The sequence below is a fragment of the Labeo rohita genome, chromosome 6 (genome assembly GCF_022985175.1).
Source record: "Labeo rohita strain BAU-BD-2019 chromosome 6, IGBB_LRoh.1.0, whole genome shotgun sequence".
NCBI classification, from domain to species: Eukaryota; Metazoa; Chordata; class Actinopteri; order Cypriniformes; family Cyprinidae; genus Labeo; species Labeo rohita.
In genome coordinates this window covers 6,666,007-6,690,078 of record NC_066874.1, presented here as the reverse complement: position 1 = coordinate 6,690,078, position 24,072 = coordinate 6,666,007, and the positions used below count along the sequence as shown (strand labels likewise).

Here is a 24,072-nt window from a genome sequence, read left to right as displayed (position 1 = left end):
ATTTAATACACATACATGTTCATATTTGAAACTGTGAAACATGAACACTGATAAAAAAGCTATAAAGTAAGATCAATTTATTGTAGTGCAAAGAACAAGAGGTAAAATACATTTTTTTACATATAAATAACATCATTTATTACATTATTTTACATTATTGATATAATATTTATTAAACAATGTATGGCACTTTTCACAAATGAGTGTATCCTCCTCATGGAAAGTGTATGTTGTAAATAAAAGTTATTAAAAGTTACACAGAGCCTAATATTCTGTGCCCTTATTTCACTTTCTGGATGTCCAGTATGCACAGATGTTAACTTCTTGAAAATGAATAGTTTTTGCTGAAGCACAATGTCATTTAAACTGTTTTAAACTAATGTAATTTTAGGACACAATTAAGAGATTCACCGCTGAAAGTTTCCCTTGCATCTTGGCAGTCCTTTTTTATGCAGATGAGGTAGTTTTCAGGAAGTATCAAACTCCATAATCCACCATGGACAGCTTGATTGACTTGTCTGACATTAAGTAGCTTCTCATCAAAGTGTTAGTGGTTTGTAAGTCAAGAGTGGAAGAGAGCAATTCAGTTTTGTCAACTTGTGTGGCATATGATAAAAATAAGCAAAAATCAAGCAATTGTTTGTGGCCTCAGTGGATCCTCAGCTTGAAGACTTTAGAGAGAGGTGCTTTGGCACTGGAGTACATCAGGTATGAACCTTCTGCTGAGGTAAAGAACTCCCAGTCACTGCATCCAATAGTAGGTAACCGATGGACAGGAACAAAACCCTCATATCCTTGCCACCTATCAGAGACAAAAACAATAAAAGTGAAAAAGAACTCTATCTTCATTTGTGTCAATATTCCTTATAGTTTATACTGATATGCTGTATCCTATGAAAGCCTGTTTTCTCCACAGAATAAAAAAAATATATTTAATTGATTCCCAAAATTATTTGAAGTCAGAACTGTGAGATATAAACTCACAATTGTGAGAAAATTGTCAGAATGTGACATAATTGAGAATTTTGATTTTTTTTTTTTTTTAAATTGAGAATTGTTATATTTAATTGCGGGAGGGTAAGTCAGAATTCAGATTTTATATCTTGCAATTCTGACTTTTTTTTGAGAGATAGTTGCAATTACCTGTTGTTGTTTTTTTTTGTTTTTAATATGGAAATGAGTTTTCATATTATCCTGATAACATCTGAGAAATAACTATTGAACACCATTTATAGATTAATTGTATCCTATAGGCCAAGTTGTTGTACATTAGATTTATATATATATATATATATATATTTTGTAAAATTGTTTGTTTGTTTGTTTTAAAGTGATACCATGATAAGTGAATTTATAGGTTTACTTATCTCTTACATTAAAATTGGGAAATAAGGAGGGGATAGAATAAAGTAATATCTTCACAAATAACATTAAGTTACAGATTGCAGGGATTTTTCCTTAATTTACAGTCAGGAGGAGGTGACTAGTTCCTGAAGTTATAGCCAGTTTGCTGATTTTGGGCAGTGTTGGGAAAAGTTACTTTTAAAAGTAATGCATTACAATATTGCGTTACTCCCTAAAACAGTAACTAATTATGTTATGTGTTATGTTGCTTTTGCATTACTTTCGTGTTACTTTTTAAATCTGGGCACGGCTTGTTTTTTATATAAAAACATTCATTGTAATATAAAAAGTTACATTTTTAGCAGACGTAACCTCTTTTACACCAAAAAGTGAAATTAATAACCCTCAGGTTGACGGAAAAGTAAATTCACATCTGTAGAACGTAGAAGAAAATTCAGCACTCTTCAGCAATAAAAAAAAAAAAAAAAAAACAGCACAAATGTTAGTTTATCTAAAATCATTTTTCTTATTAATATAGTTGAACTGGATCATCAAAGGTCAGCAGCAAAAATATTGGTTAATAAAATGGTATTAAAAGATATTTGTGTTATTTAATATATTTGATTATTGCAGTTTTAAATGCAGTTTGCATTTCACCGTTTTAATTGATTTTGATAAATGCTGAATCTGTTGGGATGAATTAATGCATGTTCACATTTAGTCTAGAACTACAGTATCACGTTTATGCCTCTGTTCAGTCAGTAAATGGAAAAACAAAAGTAACTGGTGTTAGTTATTTAAAAAAGTAACGCAGATAGTTTCTTGTAAATTAAAAAGTAATGCGTTACTTTACTAGTTACTTGAAAAAAGTAATCTGATTACGTAACTCGTGTTATGCGTTACCCTCAACACTGGTTAAGAGATTTTCACAGAAAATTAGATTTCAAAAGTGTGTATTCCAGCCTTTACATGTGGTATATCAACACAAAAGCCTGTCTGTTCACTAACCACATACAATTCAGTTTACCTATCTGAAGTGCTGCAGCATGTGTTGTGAGTGAAGTCATAAGTTATGATCTGTGTATAATGTTTGAGCTTTCAATCATTACCTGTATATAACACTGTTCAAAGAGTAAGAAGATCCATCATAAGAGTTGGCTACGACTAAGAAGTGCTCATCTCCAACCGAAAAGAATTCCCAGTCCACCGCACTGTCATACAAAAAGAAATCAAGTCAAAAGGTGTGAAATTTTTCACTCTGAACCCCCAAAACAACGTTTAGAATTCAGGCTTTACCTGTATGTTACAATGTCTTGGAACTTGAGGAACATTTTGGTTGTCATATCAAGTTCATAAATAGTTGAGTTGATTGTATAGAGGCTTGGTCCTCTCTCACACAGCATGTGTCCATTAGCAACAGCTAGGAAGACTCGGTTTCCAATCTGAAACATCTCCCAGTCTGTAGCCCCAAATGTCTACAGAAATAAACAAATATGTGTTGAGAAAAACAGATCTGGTCTGGTAATATTACCAGAAAGTCAAGGTAAAAGTCTGCTTAATCTATTTTACACAATAAACCTCAGATGTATTTCTATACTAGGTTAAGACAGTTGTAGTGTCTGACACATCTTTGGGAAACAGTCCTGCTGAATTGACACTGACTTCATCCACAACTTCATGAGATCTGTATCACATTACTGATATATGACTTTGATTTTGTTAGATGGTAAGATCTCAAGATTTTAATTATAGTGTAACATCTAAACACTTGATATTAACAAAAAACTCTTCTTGTTCTTTTTTTCTCCCCCCTGTAAAACACATCTGCACAAAGGGAAATTCCCATCTGAAACGGCTGACAACATCACAAGCGGTGAGTCTGTCTTGTTAAGTCTGTTGACAGGTACTTTGGATCAGTGATTTAGAGAAAAGGATTGAAAATGTTTAACATTTTTATAGACATGAATGAAAGCAGCCACTATGTTTTCGTCTGACTTCCGATTGCTAATTTTACTATTTCTATATACAATAAAATGTTCTGTTCATCTTATTTTTTAGGTATAGTTCACCAAAGAAATGCCATTATTACCCTAATTTTATTTTCTCTGTGAAACAAAAAATGATTTTTCCAAGCAGCTATTTTCCATACAAAAAAAAGTAGATGGTGACTTATATTATCAATTTGAACATCAAATCATTAAGACTACTTGCATGAATTTTAAAGCTTTCAAGGTTTTTATTTTTATTGTGGAGTTTAAACCATCTAAATCAGTAGTATTTATATATTTTAAAAAAATTAACAGATACAAATGAACAGACATTTTCAATATATAAGAAAAAAAGTATTGTATTTAGTCATTTGCAATGATGAATAAAAAGTTTGTGACAACAGGATTTCAAGCAATAAATCTCTTGAGTAGCAGTTCAGGGTCTCTATGGTGGTTAAAGCTTCTGTTCACCCTATACTTTACACAACCCCAGCAATACTACAGATGCCCCAAGGTGATTCTGCGAGAACAGGTGTCAGGTAAATTTAAAATAACATGCTGCAACTGGGAAACACCCTGTACATGAGTCCATCATTCATCATTTTTCATGTGTGTGTCATGATTTTCCATTTCATTTACCTGTAATATATTTCTTAATGTGTAACTCAGGATAGAAATGTGCCTCATGCACAGCAGTTTTTTCATTCAAAGTAAACAAGTTCTAAATGATCATTAAGCTTCAGATTGATCCGCTTGATTTTAAGCCATCAGAAAGTTCCAAGTCACAGGCTTTCTGAAATGAAGTGCCTTCTAAACTCACCCTTATAGTCTGAAAAAGCTGAAAGGCTCCACCAAGCCAGATGTAGATTGATGAATCTGTTTGGGTGGAGGTGCCATCAAATGCATTGGCCACTGCTAGGAAGTGGTAGGGCCCTACGGTGAAAAACTCCCAGTCGTAAGCTCCTGATGTTGAGATGGTCTGGTTCACCTCAAACGTCTTGGTGCCTGGGTTCCACTTATAAACAACGCTGTCAATGTTGTGATTCCCATTCTCTAAAAGGGATTACAGGAACGTAATGTAAGGGTTTGAAATTATAATAAGTGTGACTGTTAATCTATCAGTCTATAACTACCACTCAAAATTATTTTTTTATGTATTTGAAAGTCTCTTAGAGCAGCAAGACAGCATTTATTTGATCACAAATAGAGTAAAAATACATTTTCGAGGAAAAAGTGTAATTAAATTGACGCAGCTTCAGTTTTACATTTCGCAATTTATATTTTTTTATATACCTCAATTTGTTTTATAACTTGACCTTTTTCCGTCAGAGTTTACATTTTGCAATTCTGTTTTTTTATTCCACCATGAAATAAAAAATAAAAAAGCTAACTGTTACTTTTTAGTGTCATATTCTGACACGTCTTCTCAGAATTGCATGTTTATATCTTCCAATTTTGAGTTTATATTCCGCAATTCGAGATTAAAGTCGAGTAGTTTTATTTTGCATGGTGGAAATGGACTTCCATAGAATTGTGGGATGTAAACTCAGAATTCAGAGGGAAAAATCTGAATTGTGCTATATAAACACAATTCAGTCACAATTCACTAGTCAGAGTTTATATCTCACACTTCTGACTCAAAATTGTGAGAAAAAAAGTAAGAATTGTAAGATAAAAAGTTGCAATTACCTTTTTCAGAATAGCGAGATATAAACTTGCAACTGTGAGTTATACAGTCAGAATAGCGAGATAAAAGCTTGCAACTGTGAGTTATACAGTCAGAATTGTGAGATATAAACTTGCAATTGTAAAAAAAAAAAAAAAAAAAATCAGAATTGCATGATATAAACTTGAAATTCTGACTTTATAAGATAATTATAGTTAAGTTAGAATAAACTTGCAATTCTGAGAATATCAGTGTTTTTCCCTTCAAAATTGGAGTTTATAACTCTCAATTGTGAGTTTATATCTCATGATTCTAAGAAATTCTGTTTTCTCAGAATTGTGAGAAAAAAGTCAAAATTTTAAGATACAAATTTACAATTGCAAGGAAAAAAATAGAATGTGACTTTTATGTCTCGCAATTCTAACTTAATTTCTCAGAACTGTGACTTTGTTTTTCAGAATTGCGACTTATATCTCACAATTCTGAGAACAAAATCTGAACTGTGATTTTGAATCAAGCATTACTGAGAAAAAAAGTCAGAATTACGAGATGTAAAGTCGCAGCTGCAAGAAAAAAGTCAGAATTGTGAGATAAAAATTTGCAATTACGTTTTTACTCAGTGTCGGAAATGGGCTTCCATACAATATTCTTGCATTGTATAGCAAACGTATCTTCACATACCAAATATTTTGTGATAATCACATGAAAGGAAGTCATATGGGTATGAATTAAATTTTTTCTGTGAACATTTCTGGTGTGGGGTGAACTGAGAAGCATTTAGCACTATTTTAGGACAGTTATATATGAGCCTAGTTAGGCATCAAGGAATCACTTGGATCAGCCCCAGTACACCATCGTAGGACCAACCTGTTCGGTGATTAGCCACAGCTAAAAAAGCTTCATTATTAATATGAAAGGCCTCCCAGTCACGAGCGCTGTGTGTCTCCAGGGTCTGATAACGCACAAACTTCAGCCTCTTATTACTCCACCTATAGATCACAGACAGCTCTCGCGCTCCGTTTGCCGGGCCCACGGAGTTCGACACCGCCAAGAACATCTGGCACACATACAACACACATAGTGATAAATGAGCCTGATACAGACAAACAGAGATAAAGTTACACTTATCAGTCAGCCCGTCATTTGGCTATCATGAATCCAGCTCGCTATATTTAGAACAGCGTGAATATCAGGTGGTAGATATACTGTACCATACAGCCAAGTGTGAGTCATAATTTCACTCAGGCGAAGAGTTTAGTGATGTTTTAAGTGATAGAAATACAAACTATGTGATATAATGACAATGATAATAGTCGTAAGGGGGTTGCAGGTTTCAACAAAGAACTTTTATTACTTCCTATTCTTTATAATTCCAGATCTGTGTGATAAAATTAAGACTAAACAATTACACTGCAGACAGACAGATGTGTATAAGTGATTCATTCAGCGGAGGAAAAGCATCAGACTTTAAATTAATTTCTGTGATTGACTACACCAGTGATTTAAAGTTATTGCACACGTTTGTACTGAGTGTATGAAACACCACATCAAACACACCTGATTGAGTGGAAAACGTGCAGATCACACTCATGGTGCTGAACCACGTCTAGTGTATCTCTAAATCCAGTCTCAGTTCTTACCTGCCCTTACCTCATTCCTGACTTTAAATCTCTCTTAACGTTTTACCTCAGGCTTTTTCTGCCAGTAATTCTTTCCTAATGAAGTGCCAATCACTGCTCTTTTCAACTGTACTGTACAACCTTTGCCTGTTTAACAGCAAATTTAAGTCCTATATCTTTAGCATGTTTCAGTCACTGTGACACTTTTTTTATATTCTGAGCTATTATTTTTTATGATATTTTTGAACTCTTTTCCTTCTCATTTTTTTCCTGTTCTATCAAATTTTTTAAATCAGTTATTATTAAAACAGAAAAAATGTAAAACTGTAAACAATATGCACAATATACATTATACTCACCTTTAAAATAAAATAAAATAAAATATCTGAAAAACCATCAGTACAGCGAATTTGATTTGGCGGACTAATATTATCAAATATATTTTTAAATATTAGACACACTATTGACAGCATTATTGTCTTTTCTCACCTTCCTCCCTATAGTGAATTGCTTCCATGCCTGGGCCTTAAAGGTGCTGATGTTCTGGTAGAGCTGGAAGTGGCCATGGTTCCAGCGGTAGATGGCAGAACCTGGTTTGTTGTCCCGATGAGCCATAGCAGCAAACAGCCCAATAGAGGGGATCTGGAAAAGCTCAATGTCCAGCGTCTCTGAGGTGGTGTAGAGGTCCTGGTAATCATCTACATAGTGTAGTCTGTCTTTCTCTGTAGATTGAATAGCATTAAAAAGAGTTAAATAAATAAAACAGTTTCTGGGGGTTTTTTTTCATGATAATCATAAAATATCATATCATTACCCTCTGATATCATCACCATTGTCATAGTACTTTTTGGTAAAGGATCTCATCCATTATGCTTATGTTTATGAATAATTATAAGATATGAAATTTATATGAATGTTGCATGTTAAATGTAAATGTAACATGATTTTCTAAATCATAATGGCAGACTCCAGCAAATCTTGGTTGCGTGATTGTTTAGACTGTCGAAAAAATCTAGTAGGGCTCTATGTTTAAAGTATAGATACAGTATGTATAAAGATACAGTCAGTGTTGGGAAGGTTACTTTGGAAATGTAATTGGTTACAGATTACAAGTTACTTGATTTAAAATGTAATAAGTAGTGTAACTTTTCAATTACTTTGTTAAAGTAATGTAACTTATTACTTTTAATTACTTTTTGATTACTCTTCTAAATTTCTAATATTTTCAACTGTTAATCATTTAGAAACATTTAAACCAGGCAAAGTTAACCCTATAGTAGCACTCAACACTGATTACTGTCAGACTTTCGAAATCCTTTATTACTTGAATTAAAATTATAATAAGTAAGCGATAATATACATCTTTATTTTGCGATAACAACTGGCTGAATGTACATTTATCTTACTTATTACACAGCTGCTTGATAGATTATTTAGATGTTTCGTGTTAAAATTGTTAGACACGAAACACTGATCTGAGTTGAAATATTTCATGCTTCCATGAAGAAATCAGTTGCTAGCAAATGGCAAGTTCAAACTAGACATTTTAGGGATACAGTGCAGTCATACCAGTTTTCTTACACAACATTTCACCACATAAATAATTAAGTAGTAATACTAGTTTGTTAGTTATCTTATAATCCATTACAATGTACAAAAAAAAAAAAAATGGCAGCAGCTGCGTTTGTATGAAACAACAGAGCAAGTCCACGATACCAGGATGGCAGAATTAAGAAATTGTCCACATAATATTAAATTAAGCTTTAATATTTTATTAGCTAACCAAACGCGAAGCTTCCGCCAAGAAAAATTATCAAGCATATAGCACTGACCTAAGTTGCCCCAAAATAGTCTGAGCTGTGTAATATATTAATTTAAAGCACAGCTACCACAAATTCAGACTTTTTTTTTTTTTTTTTTAATTATATTTTTGGGCTTTTTATGCCTTTTATTGTGATAGGACAGTAGAGAGATGACAGGAAAGAGCTGGGATGGGAGAGGGGAGCGGGATCGGCAAAGGACCTCTAGACTGGAATCAAACTCGGGTCACCGTGAGCGCAGTTGCACTATATGTCATTACAAGATCATAACATCATAACAAGAAATAGTTTAATAGCTATGATACTGGGTTTGAAATCAAATGTTTGCATAGTTATGACAGAAAACACTAGCATCTAACAATGCATTAGAAAAACAATCTTAAAAAATAAAGTTTATGCATAAAACCAAATAGGAAATAAAACAGTAATCGAATAAGAATTGAATAAGCACGTGTCCTATTCTGTGTCCTAAACTCCTGAAACATTGGTGACTCATTTTAGAGCAGTCAATGCAATTTAAAAGAAGTCAGTTAAATCTGTAAGTAGGGGGTGGGTGTGTGGAAAAATTCAGATGTAATCCCCTTTGTAATCACTGGCATTTTTCAAAAGTAACTGTAATTTAATTACATATTTTTTCTCAGTAACTGTAACTAATTACAATTACATTTATTTTGTAATTAAATTGCGTAATTCCGTTACATGTAACTAGTTACTCCCCAACACTGGATACAGTTGAAGTCAAAAGTTTACATACACCTTGTAGAATCTGCAAAATGTTAATTATTTTACCAACATAAGAAGGATGATACAAAATGCATGTTATTTTTTTTTATTTAGCTCAGACTTGAATAAGATATTTCACATAAAAGAAGTTTACATATAGTCCACAAGAGAAAATAGTTCAATTTATAGGAATGATCCAGTTCAAAAGTTTACATACACTTGATTCTTAATACTGTGTTGTTACCGGAATGATCCATAGAGGTGTTTTTTTTTTTTTTTTTTTTTGTTTTTTTTTTAGTGATAATTGTTCATGAGTCCTTTGTTCTAAACAGTTAAACTGCCTGCTGTTCTTCAGGAAAAATCCTTCAGGTCCCACAAATTCTTTAGTTTTTCAGCATTTTTGTGTATTTCCCTGGTGAAAAAAACAGCATATGCTGGTAGGTATGTTTTGATGCTGGGATGCTGGTTAGGTATGTTTTGATGCTGGTTTAAGCTGGTCCTTAGCTGGTTTATGCTGGTCCTTAGCTGGTTTTTGCTGGTCCTTTGCTGGTTTATGCTGGTCATGTTGCTGGTCAAGGACCAGCATCAACCAGCAAAGGACCAGCATAAACCAGCAAAGGACCAGTTTAAACCAGCACCAAAACATACCTAACCAGCATCCTAGCATCAAATTGAACCCTTTCTAACAGTGACTGTATGATTTTAAGATGCATCTTTTCACACTGAGGACAACTGAGGGACTCATATGCAACTATAACAGAAGGTTCAAATGCTCACTGATGCTCCAGAAGGAAAAACAATGCATTAAGAGCCAGGGGTGAAAACTTTTGAACAGAATAAATATGTGTACATTTCTCTTATTTTGCCTAAATATCTTCTTCTTTTTTTTTTTTTTTTCATTTAGTACTGCCCTTCAGAAGTTACAGAAGATCCTTACGTGTGTCCCAGAAGACAAAATAAATTAAATTTACCCTGATCTTCAAATTCAAAATGTTTTCACCCCCCCGGCTCTTCATGCATTGTTTCCTTCTGGAGCATCAGTGAGTCCTAAATCATAAAGTCATTGTTGGAAATGGTTCAAATACATAAAAATGCTGAAAAACCAAAGAATTTGTGGGACCTGAAGGATTTTTCTGAAGATCAGCAGGCAGTTTAACTGTTTAGGACAAACTTGAACAACTATCACGAAAAAAAAACAGCTGTGGATCGTTCAGGTTATTAAAAACAATATTAAAAATCAACCGTATGTAAACTTTTGAACGGGGTCATTTTTATAAATTCAACTATTATTTTCTCTTATGGACTATATGTAAACGCCTTTTATGTGAAATATCTTATTCAGGTCAGTACTAGATAAAAAATAACATGCATTTTGTATGCTCCCTCTTATTTTGTTAATAATTAACATTTTGCAGATTCTGCAAGGTGTATGTAAACTTTTGACCTTAACTGTATATATATATATATATATATATATATATATATGTGTGTGTGTTTTTGTACAATTGTAGTTTCTTACCTTGCAACATAGAGTGCCAGTATGCACCATCACATAGGAAAAGGCCTCTTTTAAGAGTGTCAAACCAGAGTTGTCCCTGCTCTGCTGCAGTGCATGCTGGTTTAGACCCCAGAGTCACACGGACCTCTGTCTCTGAACATTGAAATGAGAATGCAAATATGTTTATGCTAAAGTAACATTTATTTTTGAATTCCATTTAAATATAATATATTTGATGAAATCTCTAAATAATGGATTAGTAAAATATATTTTTTCAATATGTCAATAAAACTAGATGACTATTTGTAATGGATCTACCTCATCAAAAGAATATGGATATGAAACAAGTGTTTCACCGTTTCATCACAGGAGAAACAATCTGTCTAGTCAGCTCAGGCTGTGAGGGTGTTAAAGCATTAACCAAGGTATGTAATCTAGATCAAAGCTCCCATTAGCTAATTTAAATTGTCAATGCAAATGATATAAACACAGCATTGTTTGTTATACCCGTGATGTGTGCCAGCGTAAACCCCCTCATCGCCCACACCCACTCAATCACTGACAGCTCTCACTGCGAGTGGCAGAACCTCTGTTTTCCTTCTGAGAGCGAAACAAGTGTCAGATGTTTAGTTTGGGACCATAACTCAGTCCGACCACAGGCGATATGTCATCAGTGTGGTCTTCCACACCACAGATCTGTTCTTTTCTTCAAATGTTGTGCATGGCTCCAGTCATGATACAACAATTTTTTTGTAATGGTTCATTGTAACTTAGTGTTAGCATTGGCTGTGTCAAAGTTTAAACAGCATATTTTCCTATAAGCATCTCTGTTTAAATTTTTATTATGCCCTTAATCATTTATTTTCAATGACAGCATCAATTATAATTGTTGAAAACTTCTCCTTTTGTATTCCAGTCTTCTGGGTTTTGAATTACCTTTAAAATGTATTAATTTTGTTGAATTTATTTTGTTAAATATATTTATTTTTTAGTTAATTTTTGTTATTATTTTATTATTTATTTCATCTTAACATCTTTCAAATTTAAATATTTTAGTTTTACCATACGGAGGGACCAGGCCGTCATTCATTTGGGATTTCACTGGCAAGTTTGACAGGATTGTAGGGATGGAAATTTCAACAAGTGATGGTTTGAAAGATGGACAAACACGTGGTGTCGCATCTGATCCAGGCAAAAGGACGAGCTGGCGCAGTAAACCCTTGAGAAAGCAGACAGATCATCATTTGACCAACAGGTATGTTTGCACATATGCTAGTATGTATTTTAAATAAAGCATAATAATTAGCAGTATCAGCGCTTACAGAGAACAGGCCTTTCCATTTCCTTCGACTTCCAATGTGGAACCTGGAGCCATCAGTGCTGAGATCAGAGGGAAATGGCTGTTTATGGACCCTGAAACCCATCAGGGGAAGTACATTATTCACTGTACAATAATAAACATCATGTGCTTCACTGTTTTGAATACTACTCTTAATAAAATGATTTGCTAAAATTTTGCTCTGAGGTCATATGCATATATGCCTATGCCACGTTGTGAATAGGATCTTTCTACTGCCGTCACAGACTCACAGTTCCAGCGGGATGCCACAGTCCAGGGTGAGGGTGGCATGGTGACCACTGACGGCTAACACTATGCTGTGCCAGTTGTTATCCGTAAGCCGGATTCTTTTAAAGCTAAGACGCTGCCTCCCCATTGAGCCCTGATAGATAAGATGGACTTTCTCTTTAGAGAAACGCAGGCCAAGCAGGAGTTGATCGACATCCTCCTTCACCACAGCGAACAAGTATTCATTCCTCTGAAAGACAGCAAGCACAGATTAAGTTCAGAGAGACATACATGTTAACTATATGTTGTAAACAATGAAGCTTAATAAAATACATTTTTGAAATTGAAAATATATTTAGTTTCAACTTTCATGTAGCAAAATATCTTTGAAGTGGACAATACGTTTACAGCAGCCCCTACATTTGTTATAAACAACAAAGTTTTTCTTCAGATTTGACATAAACAGTGTTAGGTATCACTGATTCATTTTTAGTTATTTTAGTATCAAGTTAAAGTAAATATTTTGAAATGTCTTATATTTACACAGTATAATATAGTTAGTGCAATATCACAAGAGTGCTGTTTGTGTCCCGAATAGCATGAGTGCAAATGTGGTTTTATACAATATTTTGATAAATAACTGTTAACAAGTTAATATTGTGTTACATTTACACACAATATTGTCTATTTTGCTTAGTTTTGCCAATGAAAATAATACCTATAAAGCCACATCATAACTGTTCTGCCTCTCAGACCAATGCATAGCAGTGTTTGTTTCTGAATATGCGTTTTGAACAATGGCCCATTCATTAAGAAAGCCATTTTCTTAATTCCTGAATGAAATAGGAAAGGAAAGGAAGGAAAGGAAAGGACGTGACATGTGGCCAAGTATGGTGACCTGTACTCGGAATTTGTGTTCTGCATTTAACCCATCCAAGTGCGCACACACAATAGTGAGTAGTGAACAAACAGCCGGAGCAGTGGGCAGCCATATTGCTATTGCATTTTCTTGTCTGATGCTTTTCACATTTAATATGGTGTAAGATTACTTTGCAATTAATTAATCACCACATCATGTAATTTAATTAATTTGATATATATATATATATATATATATATATATATGGTTGTTGTAACAATGTGAGTGAGACGAGAGGCGAGCGGATCTGTTTGCAAGCTTTTATTGATGGGACGAGGCAAAGACATGGTCGAGAAACAGGCAGGGTCAACACAACAACAAACAGGTATGTTAGGGCGAGGCACAATAGAAGTCCGTGAAACTGGCGAGGGTCGATCCATGGCGAACGTAATCTGTGAAGGGGAGAGACGAGAGAATAATCTAAGAAACGAGCTAGAGTCCAGTAGGCAGGCGGCGAGACAATCGAGACGAGATGACCAGGCGAGAAAGCTAAACAAGGGGAACTAAGAAACTAGGAACGATAACAATGGTAATCACAACAACAATACTCATCACAATACTCCGTGATCTGCATGGGGAAAGACCGGGGCTTTTATAGCGCCGCTGATTGTTCACAGGTGCTGAATGACAGGGAATGTAGTCCGGAGTGTGGTGCAACAGTTTTGAGTGTTGTGACAAGGTGAGAGCTACATCTGGTGGTGAGCAAACCGCAAGTCACCGACCAGATTCATGACATAGCCCCCCCCCAAAGAGCGGCTTCCAGATGCTCCAACAGAACAACAGTCCAGGGGAGCGGTGGGGCGGGAGCGAGACAGGGCGAGGGCTGGAGGACCAGGTCCATGTGGAGGACCGGTGATTGGGGCAGGACCGGCAGAGCAGGAACCCTCCAGGACGGAGCCAGAGGCGAAGCAGGAAGCACAGGAGCCCTCCAGGGCGGAGCAGGAGGCGCAGGAGGAGGCGCAGGAGTCCTCCAGGGCAGAGCAGGAGGCACAGGAGCCCTCCAGGGCGGAGCAGGAGGTGCAGCAGGAGCCCTCCAGGGCGGAGCAGGAGCCAGAGCAGGAGGCGCAGGAGCCCTCCAGGGCAGAGCAGGAGCCAGAGCAGGAGGCGCAGGAGCCCTCCAGGGCAGAGCAGGGGGCGCCGGGGGACTCCAGGGCGGAGCAGGGGGCGCAGGGGCCCTCCAGGGCGGAGCAGGAGACAGAGCAGGAGGTGCAGGAGCCCTCCAGGGCAGAGCAGGCACCCGCGTCATGGACTGGGACCTGGTGAGAACAGAGACAGAAGAGGTTGACAGAATAGGGAGAGAAGCAGAGAGTGCACAGGTTAATGTCGCCTCCCTAGGAGGTTCTACAGTGGCCGCTGACACCTCAGGAGGCATTGGCGCAGCTTCTCTAACAGGAGAGGCCTCTGGAGCTGACTTGAGACCAGACGGGACCTCTGGAGCCGACTTGAGATCAGATGGGACCTCTGGAGCAGACTTGAGACCAGACGGGACCTCTGGAGCAGACTTGAGACCAGACGGGACCTCTGGAGCGGACCTGAGACCAGACGGGACCTCTGGAGCGGACTTGAGATCAGACGGGACCTCTGGAGCGGACTTGAGACCAGACGGGACCTCTGGAGCGGACTTGAGTCCAGACGGGACCTCAGGGGCAGACTTGTGAGCAGACGGGACCTCTGGAGCGGACTTGTGAACAGACGTGACCTCAGGGGCAGACTTGTGAACAGACGTTACCTCAGGGGCAGACTTGTGAACAGACGTGACCTCAGGAGCAGACTTGTGAACAGACGTGACCTCAGGAGCAGACTTGTGAACAGACGCGACCTCAGGAGCACAGTGTGCAGCCCACACACACCAAATGGCAACCGCCATTAAGGGAAGAGCAGCGGCGGGTGGCAGGACCTCTTTAATGGTGGTTTTAGAAGGTGTTGATGCCACTGGGATGTTTGCTGCCCTCACTGACACTAGTGGTGGATCCAGCACGCTGGCCATCATGATAGGCCGTGACCTTGGGATGTCAGACGAGACATGGCGAGGCTCTGGGCGGTGAGACGAAACATTGTGAGGCTCTGGGTGGTCAAACGAGACATGGCGAGGCTCTGGGCGGTCAGACGAAACATGGTGAGGCTCTAGGTGGTCAAACGAGACATGGCAAGGCTCTGGGCGGTCAGACGAAACATGGTGAGGCTCTGGGTGGTCAAACGAGACATGGCGAGGCCCTGGGCGGTCAGACGAAACATGGTGAGGCTCTGGGTGGTCAGACGAGACATGGCGAGGCTCTGGGCGGTCAGACGAAACATGGTGAGGCTCTGGGTGGTCAAACGAGACATGGCGAGGCTCTGGGCGGTCAGACGAAACATGGTGAGGCTCTGGGTGGTCAAACGAGACATGGCGAGGCTCTGGGCGGTCAGACGAAACATGGCGAGGCTCTGGGCGGTCAGACGAGACATGACAAGGCAGTGGGTGGTCTGACGAGACGTGACGAGACGTGACGAGGCACTGGGCGGTCTGATGAGACGTGGCGTGGCTCTGGGCGGTCAGACGAGACATGACCTGACTCTGGGCCGTCAGGTGGGACGTGACTTGACTCTGAGTGTTGTGACAAGGTGAGAGCGACATCTGGTGGTGAGCAGACCGCAAGTCACCGACCAGATTCATGACAGTTGTCAGTCGGATACAGTTTTAAATCTAATTAATTACATGATGTTTTGATGAATTAATCCAAATAATCGCAAAATAAATTTGACTGTGAAAATACCCACAAAAGATTATTTAAAGCTATTTTTGTATTAAATGACAAAGTATTGAGTAGACATTACAAACTGTAGCTTTAGAAAGAATATTTTATTTGATTCAACAGAATTTATTAGACAAACATTTAGGCTGCAATGTAACTATGGAACATAGAAGATGATAATTTGAGAAACATCTCAGTATTTTTTGCTCATGGATGAAAGTCACCGGTAACCAAAACAGCTTTGTTACCAACAGTCTTCAAAATACCTACTTTCATGTCCCACAAAAGAAAGGTTTGAAATTACATGAGGGTGAGTAAACAACAGAATTAAAAAATTTTATTTTTTATTAAATTAAATGTTTTTATTCTTCTTTTTTAATGAAATGATACTCTAAATAAGAAACTAAATCTGCCAGCAGGTGGCGGTAAATGTCTATGAGTCATTCATTTATTCATTGATTCATTCAAATGGCCAATTTATTGAGGAATAAAATAAATGGCTCTCTTTATGAATGGGCTTTTGAATCATTGGTTCACAAATTTGTTCAAAATGCAGATTCATTCAGAAACTAAATGCTGCTGTGTTGGTCGGAGACTATGGCTCCAAAGATAATATGTTCTCTGCAAAATTGAGCAAAAACATAATATTGCATTTACAATATAACACAATATCAACTTCTTATTTACTGAACTGTTGTATAAATCACATTTAAGCTTGTGATAGATCGGGACAAAATCAGCACTCATGTCATATTGCTCTTGCTGCCCGTGTGATATCGTGATATATAAATATGAGACAAAACACATACAGGGGAATTTTTTTTTTTTTTTTTTTTTTTTTTTGCACCAATATCTTGAATTTTAGGACACATCTGCATTTATACATTCCATAGGCATAATGTTTTTTATACTGTACAAACCATATTTTCTATTGCCCTACACCTACCCTACACCTTAACCTAGCCCTCACAGGAGACTGCACACTTTTACTTTCTCAAAAAAAAAAAATCATTCTGCATGATTTATAAGCCTGTTTCCTCATGGGGACCTAAAAAATGTCCCCACAAGGTCAATATTTACTGGTATTACTATCCTTATTTGGTCCCCATAATATTATAAATACCAGGTACACACACACACAAACACAGAGAGAGAATGGTGCTTAAAAGTCTGGGAACCCTTGAGAATGTTCTGTATTTCTAGATAAATATGACCCAAAAGACCATCAGATTTTCACAAGTCCAGTCAAACAATTGAGACAAAAATATATACTTCGTCATTTATTTATTCTGGAAAATGACTCAATATTACATAACTGTGAGTGGCAAAAGTATGTGAATCTCTAGGATTAGCAGTTAATTTGAAGGCGAAATTAGAGTCTATCTGTTCATAGGTGTTTTTAATCAATGGGATGTCTCTCAGGTGCATGCCCTGTTTTATTTAAAGAACAGGGATCTATCAAAGTTTGATCATGTTTGTGGAAGTGAATTATGGTACAAAGAAAAGGTGATCTCAGAGGGCCTCAGAAAAAGTTGTTGGTATTGCTCAATAGGGTGGAAAAGTTTACAAAACCATCTCTAAAGAGTTTGGGCTCCACAAATCCACAGTCAGACAGATTGTGTACAAATGGAGGAAATTTAAGACCATTGTTACCCTCCCCAAAGTGGCTGACCAAACAAAGATCACTCTAAAAGACGTGTAATAGTGTGCGAGGTTGCAAAGGACCCCAGAGTAACTTCTAAGCAACTAAAGGTCTTTCTCACATTGGCTAATGTTAATGTTTATGAATCCACCATCAGGAGAACACCGAACAACCATTGTGTGCATGGCAGAGTTGCAAGGAGAAAGCCACACCTCAGCAAAAAGAACACTGCGGCCCATCTACAGTTTGCTAAAGATCAGTCGACAAGCCAGAGGGCTATTGGACAAATGTTTTGTAGACAGATGAGACCAAAATAGATCTTTCTGGCTTAAATGAGAAGCGTTATGTTTATGTAGAAAGAAAAACACTGCATTCCAGCATAAGAACCTTATCCCATCTGCGAAACATGGTGATGATAGTATCATGGTTTGGGTCTCTTTTGCTGCATCTGGGCCAGGATGGCTTGCCATCATTGATGGAACTATGAATTCTGAATTATACCAGCAAATTCTAAAGACAAATGTCAGGACATCTATCCGAGAACTAAATCTCAAGAGAAAGTGAGTCATGCAGCAAGACAACGACGCCAAGCACACAAGTCGCTCTAGCAAAGAATTGTTAAAGAAGAAAAAAGTGAGTTTAGACTAAAATATCTTTAGTCTAAGAAATAGACTTTCTTTAATAATTAAGCTGACCTGGACACATTAGATGTGCATTACATGACTTTAAATGTCTATGTCATTATGAACATACCTTCATTTTGGTGTGAGACACTTTAACAGTGGCCACTATGGAGAATTCTGCAGGGAAGAAAGGGCAGTTAATGAAGAGCTGAGATGATGGAAAGGTGTTTGCCTGCGTAGGACTGAAGAACTGGACCCCACGAGCGCCTCCCTCCTGCACCATACGGACCCCAGACAGAGCATCTCCGTTACGGGGCAGCACTCGAGACAACAGGTCCACTGGATGGAGATCTGGAGAGGGAGAAGAGAATGTTTAAAGAGAGATGCTGAAGAAGTTGAGGCCCCATTCCAGAAACAAAGCTTGACTAATCAGCATATTGTCTAGTTAGCCCTTGCTGGTAAAAGCAGTAACTGCACCCTCCTTATACCAAAACTAAAGGGTACATATTTGTACCTTTTTACCACTAATTGGTACACATTAGTACTTTAAAGGTACACATTAGTACCTAAAGTGCCTTAAAACTGTGAAATAGACAGCTCAACATACAGTAGTTGCTAGTCAAGGAGAATTTTGGACTGTGCGAGTTCTTGTGATGCTATCAAACAATCAGCTTTGTCAGGACATTGTTTTCCTTGTGGAGCTACTTATGATTTTATTACTCGGGTGATTGCCTCAAAATGTCTGTGTCTAGAATTAAGTGGCCATTAGTGAGGATGGGATGTGAGCAGGAAGGTGGCATACTTCTGAGTTTGTGTGGAACAGCTAAATAACTGTCATAGAAAATGGGAACACTAATGGATGGATTTCTCCAGGTATTACAGACTACCTTGATTCCATTATGTTTGACAACCAGTAAGGATCCATAATTATTTTTTTGTATTAATTTTGACCATAGTTGTATTTTTTAAACCAGAAAAATAAATCTCTTTGTGAAATGACATGCCTGAAAAGTGTGCTAGTGCCATCATTCTTTAAATTAAATGGCATTTGATTTTATACATTATTTAATACTATTTACATTTTACAGTTGAGGTCAAAAGTTTACATACACCTTGCAGCATCTGCAAAATGTTAATTATTTTACCAAAATAAGAGGGATCTTAAAAAATGCATGATATTTTTTATTTAGTACTGTTTACCTAAATATCTGGGGTTTTTTTTCATTAAGTACTGCACTTCAGAAGCTACAAAAGATACTTTACATGTTTCCCAAAATAATTTAAATGTGCCCTGATCTTCAAATTCAAACTTAAAAAGTTTTCACCCCCCGGCTCTTAATGCATTGTGTTTCCTTCTGAAGCATTAGTGAGCATTTGAGCCTTTTGTAATAGTTGCATATGAGTCCCTCAGTTGTCCTCAGTGTAAAAAGATGGTTCTCAAAATCATACAGTCATTGTTGGGACCTGAAGGATTTTTCTGAAGAACAGTGGGCAGTTTAACTGTTCAAGACAAACAAGGGACTCATGAACAACTATCACTAAACAAAAAAAAAACAGAGCTGTGGGTCATTCAGGTAACAACACAGTATTAAGAATCAAGCGTATGTAAACTTTTAAATGGGGTAATTTTTATAAATTCACTTTCAGTTTCCCTTGTGGACTATATGTCTTTTAAGTGAAATATATGTTATTCAGGTCAGTACTAAAAAAAATAACATGCATTTTGTATGATCCCTCTTATTTTGGTAAAATAATTAACATTTTGCAGATTCTGCAAGGTGTATGTAAACTTTTGACCTTAACTGTATTTGTTTGACAGGCATTATTTTTCCAAAGTGACTTACATTGCATTTAATGTACACATTTATTCACGTCTTGCTTTTCTTGGGAAAACATGCGAACCCATGACCTTGACATTGTAACACCATGTTTAAGCTACGGGAAGGTTAAAAAAATCCATTCACGTGGCTTCAGAATCTGAATACTTTTGGTGGCTGGATCTGCGGATGGGAATAGCTCCTGATATAGTTTATCTCACGAAGTATGCAAATTTCCTTCCATGCAAAATATACAGAGGAAACAGGGGAAGACAGAATATTTATCAGCTCTCCTAGGTTCACAGGGTTAAAACAACCCTGATTTGATTTACTGTCATTCATATACAATACCATGGTTTAAAAACTTTTTATTAGCACCCAAGTCTATGACTTTATATGACCATTGTTTTTCTCAATAGTATACATAGTTTTAATCTAAACTATGTAATGTGATGCAAGTATACATTAAGTAACAGCATAAATAAGTTTCAACTAATACTCTCGCATATATGTTTTACTTACTTTCTTAATTCCCAAACTGCAAATCAGTGTGTAGGATGCTTCAAATGAGAACACACACACACTGATGACAAAAAGATGTCATCTATGGATGTTCGCTGACAAGACTGCAGTTCCCTAAACATTCTCAGCATTCTTTGGTTCATCCACATTATTGTGGTATTTACAGCTTCTATTGTAATAACAGTCCTTCAGCTGAGCTCATTGCCCTAATTATGGACCGTTTAGATGGTTTGCTCTTGACATACAAAAGCAATATTTTAAAATACCACTTAAGGAATTTACTTTGGTGATCTTCTGGTAAACTCTTTTTCATATTAGCATTTTTCATTTTCTCATTTCTTTTGCATTGGTATCTAATGTAATTGCCTTCGTGGTATGAAAATGGGAAAATTTAAGCCCCAGGGATGTCGCCGGGTTTGGGAAGAGTTTTACATTTTTCCATTTTAGAGACCAAGCCGTGAATCAGCATGACAACATGGATACACCACCAATCTTGTGTAGCTGCCCATCTCTCATAGCGAATGCATTTGTGTGGCACAGATTTCACAAATTAATAAGCATTTGTTTTTTCTATTAAAGGGATAGTTCGCCCAAAAATGAAAATCCGTCATCATTTACTTACCCTCAAGCTGTTCCAAACACAGAAGATATTTTGAAATATGTTGGTAAGTCTACAGTTTCTGTTCCCTGTTGACTTCCATTGTATTTTTTTTCCATGCTATGGAAGTCAATGGAGACCAGCAACTGTTAGGTTACTATCATTCTTCAAAATATCATCTTTTATGTTCAGCAAAAGAAAAAAAGTCATGCAGGTGAGCTATCTTTTTAAGTGACATTGTGGTGGTCACTATTAGAATGTCTGATAATGACAAATTAGATTTTATTGTGTGAAAATGACATTTTTACTAATATTGTGACTGTCCTGGAGTGTCATTTACACCATAACAAACAAATTTGTCCCTTGAAATATGTTCTTGACACAAGAAGTATGAAAAAAAAACAAAACTTTTTTCACATAATTTCTAATTGACTTGTAGACTTACAATTTTGTATTATGTGAAGAATGTAAAAAGTATCATCTAATTGGGTGTAAATAGGATAAATAAAATTCTACCTATAAAAGTAGTCTAGTACTTTTAAAAATGTTCAAAATACAATTTCCACGATCATTTTGACCACAATTGTGAATGACATGGTTGTAATTAGCATCCATAGCTGAAGAAATACTTTTCTATACACACTCAGATTGAGGATTCAAGATCTTTACAATCTGGACCAGATCTAATCTGAAGAATTTTATTACGGAGGAAGTCACATTTTCTTAGTGTCTGCTGATAGAGAGATAAGCACATTGTAGGACTAGGGATTCAATGACTGAAAGACGAACAGTTTGGTGCCATACAACAAACAAAAGGCAAATCAACATTATTCAGCTACTGCATTGAAAATACTGTTTACTAGAGAGCAAACAAGCATGGTTATGTGCGGTATCTCACCTGTACAGGGTTTCCATGGCACTACAGTCACACTTTCTGTCAGTGGCAGAAGAAGCAGAAACAACTGCAGTGCAAGAGTCCATGATGATGCCACAAAGTTCTGCTGTCCTTCCATTTGATGTTGATTTGTTAATAAAAATGTCCTTATAAACTTTTGATTGGCCTTGGAATGATTCAAATTTGCCCGCTGGTCAAGATGCCTTTATGTCCTGTATTCTTTGCTCCTTGAACTGTCCAGAATAGAGTCTGTCCCTCATTGTTTAATTTTAATAAAAGTTCAGTTCAACACTAATGAGCCATTAGCTACCTAAAAAAAAGTTACTTCTTAAAAAGAATCGCAAGCACTGGGTAATATCTCAATACACAATACAAACTAAATTCATGTTCCCAAGAAAGTCCTTCCTCATCCACTTAAATGCTAATCATTAACAAAGCAGGTCAAACAAGTCAGAGCCAAAATGTAATCAAAGTCCTGAACATCCACAAGCCTGTGCTTTTCCCCTCTTCCTCTCTTTGCTCAGGTGCGCAGAGGCGTCCCGAACGCAGCAGCTAATTCACCTGTCACCTGCAGGGTCAGATGAGCATGTTAACAGATCACAACTACAACTGAGAGCTCAAGGGGCAAAAGCGGTGTATTTAGAGAGACATTCAAATGAAACCATGTCAACACGAGAGGAGGGGCTCAGAAGGAGGTACAGAGGCTGAGAGAAAGGCAGACGGAGAGAGAGAGAGATTTCCTGCGGTCCTAATCTCAGTATTTCATTGCTTCATAACCCCTTCCTCCCTCCCTCCCTCCCTCCCTCTCCCTCCCTCTCTGTTTTATTTTCTGCCTCTGGGTGGAGTCCCTCTCTGTGTCCTGATCTGGTTCTCAGAGTATTTTTTTCTAGCTGACCTTTGCTGATCTGCACTCAAATTTCTCCTTGGCATGTATTTCTTTTCTTGAGCTTAATTGTTCAGTCTTTTTAAGCAAGATAAATTATTTAAGAGGCAACATTGTATAGTAACATATTTAACATATATCTAACACATTTTGAATTAATTGGCAATCATTTGTAAGTGCAACCATAGTTACTTTAAAACCAAGTCACCAAGTTGGGCTTAAATGATGACAAAAGAAAATGAGCATGGCTTGCAGCGCTTACATTAAAATACTGTGTGTGAATTAATAAAAAAAATGTGTTGAAATAATGTGTGCTCTTATCATTTTGTGGACAAAATCCCACAAAATTCGCTCCGATCGGGAGCTGTATAGAGGGTTTGCACTTGTCACGATTTGGTCAGTTACCTGAATGTGTGGTCATACTGGCAATACTCGGATGTAATCAACAGCATGGATTGCATGGTTAATGTACTACTGAATACATCGTTCTGCTAATTTATGCTGACTAAACCACGGAAAAACATGTGGAAGCTGCTAAATCATATAGAGAACAACTTAGTAAGCAGGAAATATTTTGACAAACTAAAGTTAATAGGTGGTAAAGATACATACAAGCAGTATTAATTAAGATATTAGCCTAATATTTAATCTACCTGACCGGAAATGATAAGAACAAACGCAAATGTTTTCAAGATTCTTGCCCTGGAAATCCTGGTTCAGTTTGGCCAACCACAAACGCCTATTGTTCCTCAGACAGTTTTTTGCACTCTTCTCCTTGATTTGTTATAACTTTTGGCAGCCTATTGTACTATAGTACCAAATGTTTTTCCAGGTCCGACCAATTAGTACAGCCCAAAACATGAATAACTGACCATTTTCAGCAGCAATAATCAGTAAAATATGCGAGTTTCATTCAGTTCAGCGGCACTGTTTACATTCAGTTCTGCCAATATGTCCAAATGATGACCTGTCATGAAAACACTGCATGTGCCCTCATCTGTTTCCAATGCAGCTAACCTCACATCGTTTCATGTCATCTTCCCACTCATTAAACTAAGACAGGTGAGTTACTGCAAAAAGACAGTCATTGCGACACTATAAAGTGATAAAACTAAGTGATGAAAATATTTAACATTATATTATTGGCTCAGAATATACATTAATTTGACTAGAAACACCAGAAACCGGAAATGTAAAGCATATTGTTACAGTCGAA

At 37.1% G+C, this 24,072-nt stretch overlaps 1 protein-coding gene across 1 annotated transcript; it reads right to left on the bottom strand.

The window, feature by feature from the left end:
* Positions 1–95: 95 nt before the first annotated feature.
* On the bottom strand, positions 96–22,653 carry tspeara (thrombospondin-type laminin G domain and EAR repeats a). The gene is made up of 12 exons (XM_051112650.1): positions 21,977–22,653; positions 18,272–18,492; positions 12,249–12,475; positions 11,981–12,071; positions 11,721–11,877; positions 10,680–10,811; positions 7,107–7,339; positions 5,866–6,055; positions 4,153–4,385; positions 2,641–2,819; positions 2,454–2,555; positions 96–802 (listed from the first exon to the last, which is right to left on the bottom strand). The coding sequence occupies exons 1-12, from the start codon at positions 22,089–22,091 to the stop codon at positions 649–651; spliced, it is 2,034 nt and encodes a 677-aa protein (XP_050968607.1). The 5' UTR covers positions 22,092–22,653; the 3' UTR covers positions 96–648.
* Between the last annotated feature and the right edge of the window lie 1,419 nt (positions 22,654–24,072).